The following is an 18,329-nucleotide window of genomic DNA, read 5'->3' as shown; positions in this document are numbered from 1 at the left end:
CATTGGTATTTATACCTAAATACATAATATTCATTATTTTAATCAGTCCCTCCAGTTTTTTACAATTTCGCAATTGCAAAACAACAAAATCAAAATATTTTTTGCAATCATGCATTATTTGACACATAACTGCAAAATAATTGCAAAAAGCACAGTACTACTTGAAGTTATTGACAAATTTGTGTGAAGAAACATGTATGGATGACAAAATAAGGCACAAAATTCACTTGTAGCATTTAAAAACGTTGATTTTAGTTTTTGGTGGTTTATTTTTCATTTATTCAGACAAAAAAATTTTAATATCGGCTATTTATCGGTTATTGGCCATTACATAAACAGAATTATCATCTTATCAGCATTAGTATTTAAACCTAAATACATAATATTAATCATATTCATTAGTCCTTTTCAGTTTTTGGCGATTCTGTGATTGTGGAACAACACAAAATCAACAAAATTTTTGCAAACCTGCATTATTCGCCAAAAAGCACAGTACTACTTGAAGTTATTGACAAATTTGTGTAATAAAGAAACATGTATGAATGAATGAATGCCTGTATGTCAAATAATCATCATATTAATCAGCCCTCCAGTTTTTCACAATTCTGCAAAATTGACAAAAGTCACTTTTTTTTTTTTTTTTTGCAATCCAGCATTATTCGCCATTTAACTGCAAAATAATCGCAAAAAGCTCAGTACCACTTTAAGTTATTGACAAATTTGTTTAATAAAAAAACATGAATAAAACTAACAACAAAAATAAAATAAAATTACAAAAATAACAAAACAAATAATGTTTTTTTATCTTTTGCACCACAATTTTTGTCAAGACGGAAAAAAATAAACATTTTATTTATTTAATGATTAAACAATTTTTTTCTATATATATAATTTTGTGGAAAATTTGCAATATTTTTTATATATATATATAAAAAATATTGCAAATTTTCCACAAAATTCTGGAAATTACTGCCACAAAATTTGCCATTTTGATCACAAAAATGACAAAAAAAAGATAGTGAAATTGATTAATAATACTTTCCACACCCATTAAGACACCTTCACTCTGTTATATCATAGCAGACAGCTGAGTCAGTGAGATTTTCTTCTGAATTTCAAAGATCAAAGTACTTTTCATCTTTGGAACAGCTAAATATAGCTAAAACTCGGCTTGGTGTTTTCCGATCCTCAGTGCAAGTGCAATAATTTACTCTCACCCGGGGAGATGAGGAAAAGGAGAAAGCCCTTAAAAGAAGTGAGACGGTGTCTGCCGTACAGCTACAATATCAAAAATATCATTATCACGCTGACAGAATAAATGGGTTCACAGATCCGAATGAGGTCACCGTATCCATGGAGAACCGAGATGTTTAGCTATTTATGGAGACGGGTGAGAGTTTGAGAGAACGCTTGCGTCCTTACACATCCTTATTACCTGCACATGGTTTCAATTTTCTGCGTTAAACCTGATTGTGATATAATGATAAAACAAATTTGAACCACTCTGTACAAATGAATGTCTTCATTCGAGACATAGACAATATGTAAAAAAGGAAACTACCTGAAATGTTACTTAATAGCTTTCACGAAAGGTTTTAAAATGGGTCTATATCATAAAACAATAGATCAAACATTTCACTGATGGTATCAGAGCCACAAGGCGTTGACAATGTAAGTCAAAAATATGACTGCCAGACCGTGGTTGGCATGGCAACAATAGGGAGGCTGATCGATTCCCTTGCCATACGTATGTAGCCAGGAGCTCCTCACGAGCCTCATCAAAGACAGATGGAGAAACACAGAAGGGGAGAGAGGAACTACACAGGTGTTTATATTCTGTACTTTAAAGATGAACAATACATTGAATAATCATGATATATTCACAATGATTTAGCTGGCAATATACAATTAAGCAATATTGTAAATATTCCAATGATTTTAATACACTTAAAGGTATAATTCACCCAAAAATGAAAAATTATCCCATGATTTACTCACCCTCAAGCCATCCTAGGTGTATATGACTATCTTCTTTCAGACGAACACAATCAGAGATATATTTAAAAATATCCTATTTCTTCCAAGTTTTATAATGGTTTTGAAAGGGGGGCCCAATTTTCAAGCCCAAAAAAGTGCATCCATCCGTCATAAAAGTACTCCACATGGCTCCGGGGGGATAATAAAGTCCTTCTGAAGCGAAGCGATGGGTTTTTGTAAGAAAAATATCCATATTTAAAACTTTATTAACTATAATAACTAGCTTCCAGCAGACGGCCGTAAGCATCGATTTGCGGTGGAAGAGTGACCTCTGACCCGACGTATGACACAATGACGAACGCGGAAGCGCAGAGGATAGAGCAAAACAAAACACCGGTCACTAATTAGAAGTCTAAAATGATAGTTTTAAAGAGAAATGTCGGAGGATTTCGATATAAGAGAAGAGGAGCTTCAGTTTGTTGCACAGCCATATTTGTTTGAACCGCGAGAGACATCTAAGCTTACGCTACTCCTACATCCTGTGTCCCGTCAGAGGTTACTCTTTCAGCATAAATCGATGCGTACGGCCGTCTGCCGGAAGCTTGATGTTATAGTTAATAAAGTTTTAAATATGGATATTTTTCTTACAAATACACATTGCTTCGCTTCAGAAGGCCTTTATTAACCCCTGGAGCTGTATGGATTACTTTTACGATGGATGAAGCACTTTTTTTGGCTTCAAAATCGCACCCCCCCATTCACTGCCATTACAAAGCTTGAAGGAGCCAGGATATTTTTAAATATATCTCCAACTGTATTCGTCTGACAGACAAAAAAGTCACCTTGGATGGCTTGAGGGTAAGTAAATCATGGGAAAATTTTCATTTTTGGGTGAACTATCGCTTTAATTTCTGTGAGTCCGATTCATTTGGTTACATCTGTGAACTTGTTCAAAAGTGAATCAGATTCAACGATTCATTTGTGTTGTCACAACGTCTTTGCGTGGCATTTTTGATGGAAAACATAAAAACGTTTAAAAAAATGTTTAGGCAAAAACTGCTGTTTTTTGTGATGTATTGTTTATGTATTGATGCATTTAAATATTTTCTATTAAAATATGTTGTAAAAACAGTGATTATTGTACATTTTTTAAGTACATAAATACAGCAAGTATACATAAAAAAATGATAGATTTAGAGATAAATTTTTTTAATTAAATTTGAATATTTTGCATATGACTTTTGCATCTGAAAATAAATCGCATACACAGCAGATCTGGGCAAATCTGACAAAAAAATATTTAATATATATTTATTTATATTTATATATAGGACTGTCAACTGATTAAAAAAAAAAATCTAAATAATCATACAGATTTCATGATTAATCCCACCCAATATTACACTTTGTTATCAAAAATATATTTTCATATTGAATCTGTAAATTAATGTGGACACAACATAAAGACAGTATTTAAAATATTTTTTTTTATTGCCATCTTTTTACTAAGTGCTATGAATAAAGGTCACTGATACTGATGCTGAAGCCACTATTAAATAGATTTTTTTGTTTGTTTGTTTTATTAGGGGGGATAAAGTGAATAATTATAGCAATTCAGCATTACTGTGTAATTGAAAGCCAGGCCTAAACTGCAAACTATTAGATCATTTTTATTTATTTATTAAAATTGACAAAATATATCATGATTTAATAATTTATCATTTTAAATTAATAATAATAATAACAATTAAATTTATTAAAATAATTTAATTAACTTTTCACATTATTCACATAAACCCACTACAATAAAAGTGACATTTAGCTGTGCCTTTTATACAGTGTGTTTGTGATGTGTCAGCTCTCTCTGTTTGAGAGATGTCAGTTAAGTTTTCCACACTTTGAAGTTTATTTCACACACATTCATTTTCACAATAAACAAGTAATAAACCATTCAGTTTTCAGAAACCAATATGCAATCAAGAAAGAATACATTCAGGGAATTCAGAGTGCATGCCATTAAATGACCAATTCATTATCTCCAACTGTCCCAACTGACCAAAATGGATCAATAGAAAAGCTTTTATAGACTTTAAGCTGACCACTCTCTGTTCATCCAAACAACCGCTTGTATTTCATTTTAATTAGTCTGGCGCAGCATCATACATATATTCGTTTAAAGCCCTGCTACATTATGTTTTTAAATATTACAATTGTGGTCTGAAATGCGATGATTAAATCATTCTTTGTAAGGAGAAATGTAGCCTTTAACCCCCTTACTATCATCTGTCCTAAGGTTACACCTCAAGACAAGTCAACAAACGGGTCAATAAGGCCTGTCAATCAAACTACTAAACATTTTCATATCCTCACCCTAGAGTTCAGTGTCTTGTTTTTTAAATTTAAGGTCACTTTAAATCAGAGATGCTAAACAATAACCACTCTGACATGGGCCTGAAGACCTGACTGCACATTTTAATGAGAGGACCTAAAGGAGACCAGATGGCCGGTGGTTACATCAGTTAGCCAATCACAATGGGTCTGCACTGTTAAACCAAACATACAGCTGAGCTCAGTGACTAGCTAGTGAATAAACATGGATGTCAATCTGTCAAACTAGATATCGAGCTTGTACTGGTTTGACTGAATATGAACATGATTAACTTCATTAACTGCATTTATGTGCATCATATGGTCAAATTTAGCACACAAAGTGACCAACTATAAGCTGACATTCTGTCACAATGTTCACCACAATGTCAATGTCAATATATCACATTTTGGTTTTTGTATTCTGACTGATATTTTGATATCAAGTTGCACTTAAAGTCAATTCCCTTGTGAAAAAGAAGTGTGATTAATTGTATTGGATGTGCACTTGTAGAGTACTTCAAATCTTAAAAGTATTTAAAAAAAAAAAAATGTACTTGCAGACACACTTTCAGATACACTTTCATGACTATGTTTCTTAACACACTTAAGTACATTTCTAAAAAATAAAGTGCACTTTGTAATAATATGTAAAAATTATAAGTTTTAAAGTACATTTTAAATAATTGTTTTAATAATCCTTTGTTGTGCTTTAAAGAAGTACACTTATTGTAAGGTGTTAGGGTTAGTATACTAAATATTAAAGTACATGTAAAGTGCTTGATTAACTGTGGTGTGTTATTCAATATTACATTTAAAGTTATAATATTTTAAATGTACTAAATTGCAACTTCATCATAGCAAATGTGTTATTGCAAATATATTTAACCCTCTGGTGCTCTTCAGTCATTTTTCAAACGTTTTTGTTTAATTAGAAATGTTTACTTCATCGGAATGGTACGAAACTTGGCAGAGGTTTTGGCACTTGCTATGTGAACACACACAAAAAAAATCATGGACATGATTTGAAAAGGTTAAAGGGTCCTGAAAAACATACTCACACTTGTACTGTTCACAGTCAAAAATGACCACATTGGAAATGAATGTGAGACGAATTTCATCTAGTGGAAACTTTTGGTACTGCACCCAAACAAAATCTTACTAAAAGCTCAATCTCAATATCAACCTCAAATTTAGAACACAACTTGTTTAGATTTATGGCTTTGATTTTCTCACAGTTTAAGAGTAAAACATGTTATGGAAAATATATTTCCTATAAAATTTTAAAATAGTATTTTTGTGCATTTTTCATTATAATAAATTTAAACTTTTTAACTTTTAGCAATTATCTGCAAAGTGTCCTCTTTAAAAAGAGACCAAACTTAAGTGTGTGCTCCAAAGAGTTCAAGATTTACGACATTTTAAGTTGGAAATTTTAAATGGATCACAACTGTTCCATAAATATAATATAGTACCATAAAATCTACTAAAATACAAAATATGAAATACTGAAATAAAAAACCTTGTTTTTGACCGCCACGCGAGCAGCACCAAAGGGTTAATAAATGACATACAATTCTCAATAGAAATGACATCAAAGTATATTTTAATTTACTGAAATTATTGTTGGTACATTCAGCTGCAGTACACTTTAACCATATTTCAAAAGACAAAGAAGTATTTATGAAATTACACTTATAGGCCTGGGTTCACAGACAGGGCTTAGATTAAGCCAGGATTAGGCCCTAATTGAATTAGGACATTTAAGTAGCTTTTATAAATGTGCCTTAGAAAAAAAAAAAAAAAAACATTACTAGTGTTCATTTTGAGACAAAACAATGGCACTGACATATTTTAGGATATGCCTGTAGACAGGTAAAACATACATTTTAGTCTGGGACCAGGCTTAAGCCTTGTCTGTAAAACTGGAGGATGGAGATGTACTTAAGTCCTACTTAAGTGGGTCAAAAAACAAAACAAAACAAAACACTCTTAAGTTCAACTAATTGCATGTAATATAAATTTAAACTATAATACATTTTCATTAAATTACAAATAACATTCAATTAAGTGCCTGGAAACATTACATTCAGTTGGCACTTAAGTATATTCTTTTAAAGTAGGCTATTTCTGTAATAAGTACTCTTTTTAAAAGTATGCTAAAGTGTACTTCAATTTCATAAGGGTTTGAGTTTACAGATAAAGAAAGGCCATTACATGACCATGTTTTATATATACAAACAAAAATATTGTGTATATGTTGTATAAAGTGTATCATGTTTAATAATGATTCTGCCAACACTACATAATACCACAGTAATGAACGGTTAGCATATTCATATACCAGGTTATTTACAAGGTAACCATGTTACATATTACAAAAGCATGGCAGAACTTGTTTTGTTTACATTACACCATAAGTACTGGATAAAATTAATAAACAACAGCTATTTATGAAAATTATATATTGCAATTGTTGAATACTAATATTATGTAATATAATACAAAATCCTGTCAGACTCACTGCATGAGCAAAATGCAATCATTAACACTCTGAATATTTTATTATAATACGCATTCATATTTTAAATATGGTTTTATTTCTATTTGATATCAAATGTATTCAAAGCAACACACAGGCAATCAAATCAAGAGACAAAGATGATGGTGGAGAAAGAGAAGCACGCCACCTACCTGTACCAAAGGCTTTGGCCACCAGCCATGTGAGGCTTGCTCTGATTTTAGCTCTATTAAAATCATAATGTTCAAAAGACTTGATGGCAGGAACAATGAAAGTCTTTTTCGGATCCCTGGAGTCGGTCAGATCTCCCATATTCACAGCTGCAGTGTCACATCCAGTACTTACAACGATGACATCTCTCCGAAGGAATTCAATGCATCAAATCTGACTTTTTGCTTTTTATCTCTCACATATATATCAGATTTTGTAACATACATGTGTCCTATCGCTGTTCAAACACTCGGTTGGGCTTATTTTCACATCAAATTCGCTCCGATCCGGTAATAAAAGTGGGGTTCTGCCCATACAGCTTCATCCATTCTGGTACCCCATTTGAATTCAGCTGTTTTTCTCCTTAATAATCCCTCATGTTCCGATTTAAAAGAGCTATCTAAAAAGTCTTTGTCTTCTTTAGGACCTCGCCATGCTCTGCCCACATATTCCCATCTGGATATTTACGGTTATTCTCCCTCTATTCATCCAGCGTCCTGCGGTCTCCCTGCAGCAGTGTGTGAGACTGAGCCATCTGCGCATGCGCGCTCCGCCCAACACGCCAACAATCCAAAACTGGCAGAAATTGGGAGGACTATGCTAGAAATGGGATCCAGTGACATTTTATAACATAGATATTATTAATATGCTCTATATACACACATAAACATAAATAAAATCAGAACACATTTTTTCCTAATTCGTTATGCAATTTATTGTATTTTATTAATAGTAAAAGCGTGTGATGTTGTCGTAAATCATTAACATTACATTAGATAAACTGTATTCATCCCATTTTAAGGGGAAATTCACAATTTGGTCTACCGGTAATAAATAAATAAATAAATAAATAATAGGCCTTGTTGAAAATACAATATCCACCTCGAGTCTACTGCTGACCCATCTGCACATGCGCGGTTCGCCAAAATATAAAATATATAATTCATAATAAAATTATCATTTTAGTGACCCTTAGTTCTTCAATGTTCTGTAGGCCTACAGATATATAACTTCAAAACATATTGTGAAATAATAATAATAATAATAATAATAATTATTATTATTATTATTTATTATAAGCAGATGTAATTAGTACAATAATGTCGTATTCCATTAACAAACACAAAACAATATAATACATGGCCCAGGTGAATTTCACAAAGTTAAATATTTTTCAATAAAGTAAAATAATTATCCTATTGACCTTCAAGTCTTGCCGAATATGCATGAACTTTTATACGTGACTTATATGCTTTTTAAAAGTTACATTTTAATATATTTTTAATTATATATTATTAACTGATGTAATAAATTATTATATAAAACTATTATTATTATTATTATTTATAACCAGTTATAATAAGTACAATGCTGTCGTATTTCATTCATTAAAACTTCAGTATAATACTTTGTCCAGGTGAATTTCATAAATCTAAAATTCAGGTTTGTCTCAATAAAGGAAAATAATCTTACTAACCTTTAAATCTTGTGAAATATACATGAAAATATACATAAATATATGCTGTATAAAAATCATAATATTAGTAGTTAAATGATATATTATGAACTGATATAATAAGTATAATACTAACGTATATAATAATATTGAAATTCTTTAATCTTTAAAAACTACAATGCCCAGCTTGACGGTTGTTTATATGACGTCACATCTGCGCGACTTTTCAGAAGCAATTCAGTCCACAGATTTAGGGTTCTCTGAAATAAAGCGTTTCCAAAAGATACATAATCATCGTTTTTCTTTTGTTTTGTTTTAGTTAGTATCTGTGTGGTGAATGCGGGCAGAAAATGTTTATGCCGAGATCGCTGAAGCTCAAGAGAGCCCCTGAGTCCCATCAGCAGAAGCCCAAGAGAAGCAAAACGACACCTGAAGACACCGTTTCTACATCTCCATCTGACATCTGTCCTCCAGACGAGACTGTGAATATTGAAACAGAGGAGGAGCCCAGTCAGACAGAGACTGAAGAACCAGATGAAGAGGAGGAACCAGTGAAGTCCTTCAAGAAGAACCAGAGATGGCCAGAGCCGGGAGAACCTGTGTGCGTCATGTGCGGTCGATATGGAGAATACATCTGCGATAAAACAGACAATGATGTCTGTAGCCTGGAGTGTAAAGCCAGTCATCTAGCTAAAATGTGCTTGGGTTTTGGCGAGAAAGTCTTTTCTAAAGATCCACAGGAGAGTTCAAAGACCTCTAATGCGTCAAACACTGACACTGAAAGTTATTTTTACAAGGAGGATAGTTTCATATCTGAACTGACTGAGGAGCAGATTAAGAGAGTTCAAACAGAGCTGGCTATAGTGACTGCTGGAAGTGAGGTCTGCAGACCCATTATAGAGTTCGAACACTGTAACTTTCCCACAGCACTCAGGCTCAACCTAAAGAAGGCCGGTTATGAGGCACCCACTCCCATCCAGATGCAGATGGTTCCTGTTGGTTTAACCGGCAGAGATGTGATTGCCACTGCAGACACGGGCTCTGGAAAGACAGTTGCCTTCCTTCTTCCAGTGGTAATGCATGCACTCCAGGTAAATACTGTTCTGAACATCTGTTCTGAACACTGAACAGTAAATCATGACAGAATTTTAATTTTTGGGTGAACTATCTCATTTAAGTATTTACATAGTGCTTTAAAGGGTTAGTTCACCCAAAAATGAAATTTCTGTCATTAATTATTCACCCTCATGTCATTCCAAACCTGTAAAACCTTCGTTCATCTTCGGAACACAAATTAAGATATTTTTAATGAAATCGAAAAGCAATGTAATTACTACATTTAAGGACCAGAAAAGAGGTAAAGACATTGTTAAAATAGTCAACGTGTCGTGCTGCTCATGTGAACAGAGTCAGCCAATACTGAGTCGGCGTTCGGACGTAAACACGGAAGCGCTGCAACACTGTCTGTGCGACGTAAACTGCGTAGGAGACTGACAGGGGAGAGACAAAATTGTTGAATGAAGTCGTTATTTTTGTTTTGTTTTTGCGCACAAAAAGTATTCTCGTCGCTTCGTAACGTTAAGGTTGAACCACTGTAGTCACATGAACTGTTTAAACAATGTCTTTAATACTTTTCTGGATCTTGAATGTGGTAATTATGTTGCTTTCTATTGGGGATTAAAAAAAACTCTCGGATTCCATCAAAAATATCTTAATTTGTGTTCTGAAGATGAACAAAGGTCTTATGGGTTTGGAACGACATGAGGGTGAGTAATTAATGACAGAAATTTCATTTTTGGGTCAACTAACCCTTTAAACAATGGAGATTTATTCACAGCAGCTTCACATTAATAAGCAGGAAAATTACAGTATTAATCTTGTAAAATTAATCAATTATGAAACAAATTCAGTTTTCAGTTTCAGCTGTAAAGCAGCTCTACAGAAGATACTAGTGTCATTTTCAGCTCAATTTAGCTCAGTTTTGTTTAATTTCAGTGAATAACATTAAAGTTCATCAATTATGAAAATTCAATTGAGATATGCAGCCCACAATAGTGTCAGATAGATAGATAGATAGATAGATAGAGAGAAAATGGAAATTTTGTGTGTCAGTGTTGTCTCTCAGGTCATCCTGTTTAAATAGAAAACTCTTTTAAGGTAACAGCTGTTACCCTAGATAGTGAGTGCTCTCCTGTGCACTGCCAGTATGAGTAATTCATAAGAGTAGATCTATTTTTGACCGGTCTATAATTCCAGTGCACTTCCTCTGAAAAGTTCAAAACCAGAATGCTTAGTTCAGATAAGGGCAATTGTTATATAAAACTCATATTCACCGGACAGCTATAATGTCACATTTCATATCAGTGTTCATTTTTAGGTGCAAACATTTGCCTTAAGTCTTTCTATTTTGGCAAGTTTATTTATTTATTTATTTATTTAATGTGTTTCACTTTTTTTTTTTAAGTCATTAATTTCCAGATTTAATTTTTTTCCTGTGTGTAATTACTATAATGTGAGATTTGGACATAGTAAAATAAGTTACAAATGATAAAATTGTCAATAAATAAAAACAAATCAAATTTGTGCTTTTTTTGTTTTGTTTTTAAAAGATACTGAAATTTACTGTTATAAATATATATATATAAAACAGTATCTTTCAGTATCTTTTTAATCTTTTTTTAAATTAAAAAATATACTAATCAAGAATTAGATTTTACAAAAAATAGGTTTTTATGTCCTGGGTAATTTTTTTTTTTGTTTTTCATTTGTTGCCTTTTTTTTTTTTTTTGTCCATGTTATTTGTACTTCCCACAAATAATTTATGTATTTTGATCATTTCCCAGAGCCAAACTGCTTTTCCATCTTGTCCCACGTGTCTCATCCTGACCCCAACCAGAGAGCTGGCCATTCAGATAGAGAAGCAGACAAAAGAGCTGGTGATGGGTCTGCCCAACATGAGAACTGCCCTGCTGGTGGGTGGGATGCCTTTACCTCCTCAGCTGCATCGACTCAAGCAGAAGATCAAGGTACTTTTGGGTAAAGTTTAGGGTAATGTTTGTCAGTTCAGAATCCACAACACCTTATTTGTTCAATTCTTCCTTTGTCCAGATTGTAATAGCCACTCCAGGACGCCTCATTGAGATCCTGAAACAGAAGGCTGTACGGCTGGATGATGTCAGGGCCATTGTGGTTGATGAGGTAAGCATCCATCCATCCATCCATCCATCTATACATATTTTAATCAGTGTAATTATTAATATCATTCTCACAAACATCCAAAGGCAGATACCATGCTGAAGATGGGATTCCAGCAACAGGTTCTTGAAATTTTGGAGCACGTCCCTGAAGACCATCAGACGCTGTTGACGTCAGCCACCATTCCCACAGGAACGGAACAGCTAGCTGCTCGTCTCACCTGTGACCCTGTGAGCATAACCATTGGACAGAAGAACCAACCCTGCGCCAACGTTCGGCAGATAGTCCTCTGGGTGGAGGAGCCGTCAAAGAAAAAGAAGCTTTTTGAGATTTTAAATGTAAGTTTACTGTAGAAACTACACTCAAAATTGACCCCATATGCTTTCTTGATGCAAGTTTTTGGTGTTTTCGTGCATGATTCATCTGTGGAAATGCATCACATTTTGATTTTAAAAAAGAATATTCAGATTTTCTATACAGATTTGCCTGCTGTCGACTATGGAATTTTTTTCCTAACAAAATTAAAATGAAAATTCAAATGCTTAAAAAGATGAAATAATAAATCGAATTTTCAAAACAGCTGCTCAAATGATAAATCAAATGCTCAAATGCAATTTCATTTCCTCATTTGGGGAAGCACGAACTGTATCAAAAATCAAATTAAAACTAATTTGTATTTGATTTTTAATTTTAATTTTCAACCCAGTATAAACCTTTCATAATTAAATCTATAATTCAATGCTCAAATCATAAATCAAATGCTCAAATTATAAATCAAATGCTCAAACAGACACTGCAAATGATAAATCAAATTTAAATGAGGCGTGTCAGTGATGTGTGGGTGGAGTTTTGAGGTGGAAGAGGAGACTTTCTTGTGTGCAGTTTGGGTAACTGCCACACTTAAGAAAAATATGATTCTGTAAATCATAATAATGAGAAACTTTCTCGTAATTATGACATTTTCTCATAATAATGACTTAATTTCTCATAATATGTCTCTTGTATTACTTCAAAGCATGCGGACCAGAACGGAGTGGTATGCTAGTGACATCCACTGGTCAAAACCGTGTAAAAGGTGTGAACACAGTAGGCATGGCATGTTCTGCAAAACAGTAGTTTTCGTTAAAGTCAGTGTATTATACAAAGTGTATAGATTCTATCAATAAATAACATTAATGATAAATGATCAGTAGGCCTATAGGCCATTAATTTTTTGCACCTATTTTGTGTATCAACAAGTCAATACCAACAGAATTGTGATGACCCACAGATTTCAATCAGACTAGAGCAGTGTTACTTATTGCGTGGTTCGCAAGCCTCCTGTGGCTCGCCAAGCTTTAATTTGTGGCTCGCATGGCAGTAAATAATATGGTGATATGATCATGCAGTCAATACAGATATTTCATAAAAACATTAAAAACAAGCAGGGCTATTACTATACTATACCGGGCTGCGGGTTTGCTGGATGGATTGATGTTAAAATAATGTTAGGGGAACGTTATAATGTTATAATAACATTAGGGGAATGTTAGAATAACGTTAGGAGAATGTTAGAATTACGTTATAGGAACTTTAAAATAATGTTAGAGGGTTGTTAAAATAACATTAGGGGAACGTTATAATAACGTTATAATAACATTAGGGGAATGTTAGAATAACGTTAGGGGAACGTTAGAATAATGTTAGGGGAACGTTAGAAGTACATTATAGGAACATTAAACTAACGTTAGAGGATCGATAAAATAACGTTATAATAAAGTTAGGGGAACTTTATAATAATGTTAGCGGAACATTAGAATAATGTTAGGGGAATGTTAGAATAACGTTCTACAAACCAAAAACTAACGTTCTATTTGTTTTTTTTGAGAATCAAATAATAACGTTCTGGGAATGTTCTTTTTAGGTTTTCTTTCAAAAAATAACATTCCCAAAAATAATGTTTATAATAATGTTAGAATAACATTAGGAGAATGTTAGAATAACATTCTACAAACCAAAAACTAACATTCTATTTCTGTTAAGAAAACTTTCCTGGCTAACCAAAAATAAACCTTAAAAAAGAACATCCTGGGAACCAAAAATTAACGTTCTGGCAACCAAAATTTTTTTAGCTGGGCCCCAGCAAAAACAGAATGTTCCCCTAACGTTAGTATTTGGTTTCCTTTTTTTTATTTTTTATTTTGAGAATCAAATAACATTCTGGGAACTTTCTTTTTAGGTTTTCTTTTTGCAACCCAAAAATAACGTTCCCAGAATGATGCAGGGTGGTTATCATTAAATAACCAAAAAATAACTTATATAGAACGTTTATTATAACATTGATGATAAGCTTCCACACAACCATTTCCCATATTGCTTCTTAACCCATTAAAAACTCTAAGTTTCTGTTATTTTACAAATAATTTGAATTTAAAAAATACCCAAAACAGCGGCATTACAAGATGGAAATGTAAACTAGAAAAGATATTTAAACTTGTTCTGCCCTTACTGTACGTCATGACACTGACTCACCGCTGAGTTGCCAGTTTTGACGGTCATATCACTGAATGCGAGCCCGATCTCATTTGACGTGCTATTTATACGCAGAACAAAACTTTGGTGTGCATATGATAAGCATGTGTTTGATGTGCATTTAATACACAGTTTTAGGCATGCATATGATATGCAATTTGTTGGCGTGCATTATATGATACGCACTTTTGGCGTACGTATAATATGCCCCTACCCCACACCACTAATCCTACCTATTGCGTATCATCAGGGGTGCCGCTAGCAATTTTGGGCCCTATAAAAGAATATGAGGTTAGGCCCCCCTACCACAGCCATTCTGCGCCAAACTAGCTATCCAAAATCTTTGACTGCAATTTAATAATACTGACCTATTTTTTTTTTTTTTATTGCTTTTGACCTCTAGGTAGCCTATCAGTATTTAGTCAGAGACCTACCATGGCTATAGCTAGCAGATGATTTATTTGGCAAATGTAAATGTAATAGACAAATACGGTACAGTAATCAAATATTCATAGAAAATGCACCATTCTTATTTGCAACATTCTGAATTGACTATCAGGTAGTGGTTACTAGGGTTGGGTGATGTCGATAGTGAACCATCGCGATGGACGATGACATGGGGTGGGAGGATTTTATTCACTGGAATTAATTAAAAACGCTCGCTCTGCTCCGCGCCAGTGGACACGCACATGTGACGCGCGTCTGGGGAAAGAAGGCTTGTTTGAGATGTGCCTAGCCTTGCCTGAAATGTAGGCAAGAGTAGGCGGCTGCACTTAGAGGAGGAATGAAAAAAGTGCAGACAAGACAGACAGTTCTTTGTTCTCATAGGCCTACTGATCATTTATCATTAATGTTATTTATTGATAGATAGATTACAGATTACAATTTGTATATTACACTGACTTTAATGAAAACTACTGTTTTGCAGAATGTGCCAGAACTGTGTTCACGCCTTTTACATGGTTTTGATTTGCCATTTTCGATGTTGGTTTGAGCATTTGATTTATAATTTAAGCATTTGATTTATGACAGGTTTATACTGGGTTGATAATGAAAATTAAATATCAAATACAAATTTGATTTTTGATACAGTTCATGCTTCCCCGAATGAGGAAATGAAATTGCATTTGAGCATTTGATTTATAATTTGAGCAGCTGTTTTGAAAATTTGATTTATTATTTGATATTTTTAAGCATTTGAATTTTCATTTTGATTTTGTTAGGAAAGAACTTCCATAGTCGACAGACTTGTTGACAGAAGTGCACTTACAGTGGAAGTCTGTGGGGCAATCTTTGCTGTTGTGTCTTACCCTCCTTTCCAGAGGAAATGGGCGGGTCCTCAAATGGCTTTGCTCCAGGAAAAGTAGCAACGGCCTACCATTGACACAAAGCAGGAAAGCATTTTATAAATCACAACATGTGGACAAAAAATTCCCAGCAAGCTATTCATATAAATAAATCCATACATACATATGTTAGTATAATAAGTAATATTTTAGAATAATTGTCCATCAGACATACTGTATAACAACTAATAAATATGAATTCATAAATATGAAATAACACAATTGATAAATAATATGAATTGAAAAATATGAAATGAACAAATACAATTCTTTATTTGTATTATTTCATATTTTAGAATAATCCATCAAAAATATTAAATAGCATAATTGATAAAAATAAATTTATAAATGTGAAATTAAATAAACTAATAAATAAATACATGCATAGATAAATACATTAATATTATGCGTAATATTTTAGAATAATTGCCCATCAATAATATGAATGTGAAATTAAGTAAATGAATAAGTAAATAAATACATAAATAAATGCATTTTATTAATTTTATATTTAATATATTTTAGCATAATTGCTATAATTTTCGTTTATAGTAGATTTATTGGGTTTGTTTTAGTAGAATATTATCTAAATTATGGCTTTTTGTGTGTTCACAGGACAGAAAGCTCTACCAGCCGCCGGTGGTTGTATTCGTAGACTGCAAACTTGGGGCCGATCTGCTGTGTGAAGCTGTGCAAAAGGTCATGGGGTTAAACGCAGTCGCCATCCACTCGGACAAGACGCAGTGGGAACGCAACAAAATTGTAAAGGTAATGCAAAAAATATATTTTTTAAAAGCAGCCCACAAATGTCCAAAATTATAATTTATATTGAACTTCCCACAAACAATTTAAATATTTCGATCATTTCCCAGAGCCAAACTGCTTCTCCGTCTTTTCCCACATGTTGGTGTTTTTTAGGGTCTACTTGAGGGTCAATTTGAAGTAGTGGTCAGCACTGGTATTCTTGGAAGAGGGCTGGACCTGGTCAATGTTAAGCTGGTAGTGAACTTTGACATGCCAGCTAACATGGATGAATATGTTCATCAGGTATGAAGTGTTATATATAAAACACTTAAACATTGAAGGTTCATTTCTTTAATGATACACTATGTTTGAACCTTTTAGATTGGCCGAGCTGGTAGACTGGGGCACAGAGGCACCGCCATCACCTTCATGAATAACAACAACAAACGGCTGTTTTTGGACATTGTGAACCGAGTGAAGCCCACCGGCTCCATACTGCCGCCACAACTTCTCAACTCACCCCATCTGTTCGAACAGCAGAGGAGAGCCAAACAGAGGAGTAACCATGGAGAGGAGGACGTCGTCGGAACAAAGAGCAACCTCATCGACATTATCAGGAAGCATGACAAAAGAGCTGCTAGGAAATAACCAGCAAATATATTTATTGTTAAAGGTTTTGTTGCAACTTTTGTAATTTGTGTTTTCAATAAATTAACGAAGCAAATGTCCCTTCTGACGATTTCCATTGTAATAACATGCACAATAATCACATCACCCCACATTTTGAAATTGTTAGTAAAGTTAATGGAAAAGAATGTAAAAATACTATGGTAAAAACCTGTTAATTGGCTACTGTATCATATACAGTAAGTCATACTATATTTCATTTAGTATGAAATATTTTTAAAATATTGAAAAAAATGTTTAGATATTAAATTAGACTATAAATTACAGAGAATTTGTCAAAATTAAAAATACAGTGCCAAAATGATATAAGAATGATATAGTCAGTGTAGCGCCATATTTAATTTTCGACAGGAATGAAAACGAGGCTGTGAGGAATTTAATAACGTCTTTCCAAATAAAACAGTTTTAAAAGTTGTGACTTGTGAAATTTATACAGTGCATGCCATTGTAAAAACTACGTCTATCCCTCACAGCCTCGTTTTTATCTGCGTTAAATTTACGTCTAACCTGAAGGTCTATAAGTAATAACCTATAAAAGAAAATTAAGCTGAAAAACTAAGCATAAACTGAAGACAGTAAAATAAAGATTACCCCAAAGTCGAAATAAATTAAATAGTTTTTCACATTACAGTAATGTAAATGGTGGGAAATGCGCTTTATTGTGTCTAAACTACCACAATAAGATATGTCTTCGTGTTAATACCATACAAAAGGGCTTTATTTCCTGCCCTCTCATTTTTGGGTGAAACCACCCAGTTCTCAGGCTTGGAGAGATTCACCCGCATAACTCTGCCATCTGTTGGTTGGTGGGTATTACTGCGTGCCCTGGCGTCAGTCTGAACTGACCAATCACAGCACGCCTACTGTTTTTGAATTAGAGCGGCAGTATGGCGGAGTGTGGATAGTGAGCTGTTGTTGTTATTGAGTTTTTGAGCGATGTACAGTCTGTTACTTTCTCAACATTAAAACGGAAGTAAACGGGAAGAAGAAATGACTGCGATTTTAATCCGTAAACAAAAAAATTTTTAATTTACAAAACGACTGTTTAATGACAGGATATCAACACTTGCAGGTTAGTTTTAGTTATGCGTTTACGTCAATATGTATTTTTAAATAATTTGACAGGTTATTCACCTCTCTGCACTCGTTATTATAAAACAATGAAGACATTTGTGGACTGAAGTATATGTGGGGCAATCTTAAAACAATTTTATAGTCAAAAGTGTTATGTTTGGACCCATTAAATGATGGATGGATCAAAAGAAGAGAACACATCATCTTTTAATAAAACAAAGGAAGTGAACAGGACTTATGT

General features: G+C 33.5%; 2 protein-coding genes across 7 annotated transcripts in view; one reads left to right on the top strand and one right to left on the bottom strand.

Annotated features, from left to right (window-relative positions):
- camsap2a (calmodulin regulated spectrin-associated protein family, member 2a) overlaps positions 1–7,623 on the bottom strand; it is a 39,232-nt gene extending 31,609 nt beyond the window's left edge. For 5 of the 6 annotated variants that reach the window (XM_051910651.1, XM_051910652.1, XM_051910654.1 and 2 more), the window contains exon 1: positions 7,039–7,623. In XM_051910651.1, the coding sequence (XP_051766611.1) occupies positions 7,039–7,177 (139 nt within the window). In that variant the 5' untranslated portion in view covers positions 7,178–7,623. The remainder of the gene's footprint in view (positions 1–7,038) is intronic. The other variant, XM_051910653.1, reaches the window with a different exon arrangement.
- A 1,094-nt stretch (positions 7,624–8,717) lies between these two features.
- ddx59 (DEAD (Asp-Glu-Ala-Asp) box polypeptide 59) lies at positions 8,718–17,055 on the top strand. The gene is made up of 7 exons (XM_051911083.1): positions 8,718–9,622; positions 11,375–11,557; positions 11,640–11,729; positions 11,813–12,064; positions 16,199–16,351; positions 16,502–16,630; positions 16,709–17,055. The coding sequence occupies exons 1-7, from the start codon at positions 8,882–8,884 to the stop codon at positions 16,973–16,975; spliced, it is 1,815 nt and encodes a 604-aa protein (XP_051767043.1). The 5' UTR covers positions 8,718–8,881; the 3' UTR covers positions 16,976–17,055.
- Positions 17,056–18,329: the final 1,274 nt, after the last annotated feature.

Source organism: Ctenopharyngodon idella, chromosome 10 (assembly GCF_019924925.1).
Source record: "Ctenopharyngodon idella isolate HZGC_01 chromosome 10, HZGC01, whole genome shotgun sequence".
NCBI lineage: Eukaryota > Metazoa > Chordata > Actinopteri > Cypriniformes > Xenocyprididae > Ctenopharyngodon > Ctenopharyngodon idella.
Note: the sequence above shows the minus strand (reverse complement) of the source record. Positions and strands in the feature narration are given on the sequence as shown.

Bases quoted from the DNA above. Each gene is read 5' to 3' on its own strand.
- ddx59 (XM_051911083.1), top strand. From the start codon at position 8,882: ATGTTTATGCCGAGATCGCTGAAGCTCAAGAGAGCCCCTGAGTCCCAT. The intron at 11,730-11,812 runs GTAAGCATCCAT...AAACATCCAAAG, and splicing joins GGGCCATTGTGGTTGATGAG to GCAGATACCATGCTGAAGAT. The intron at 16,631-16,708 runs GTATGAAGTGTT...TGAACCTTTTAG, and splicing joins TGGATGAATATGTTCATCAG to ATTGGCCGAGCTGGTAGACT.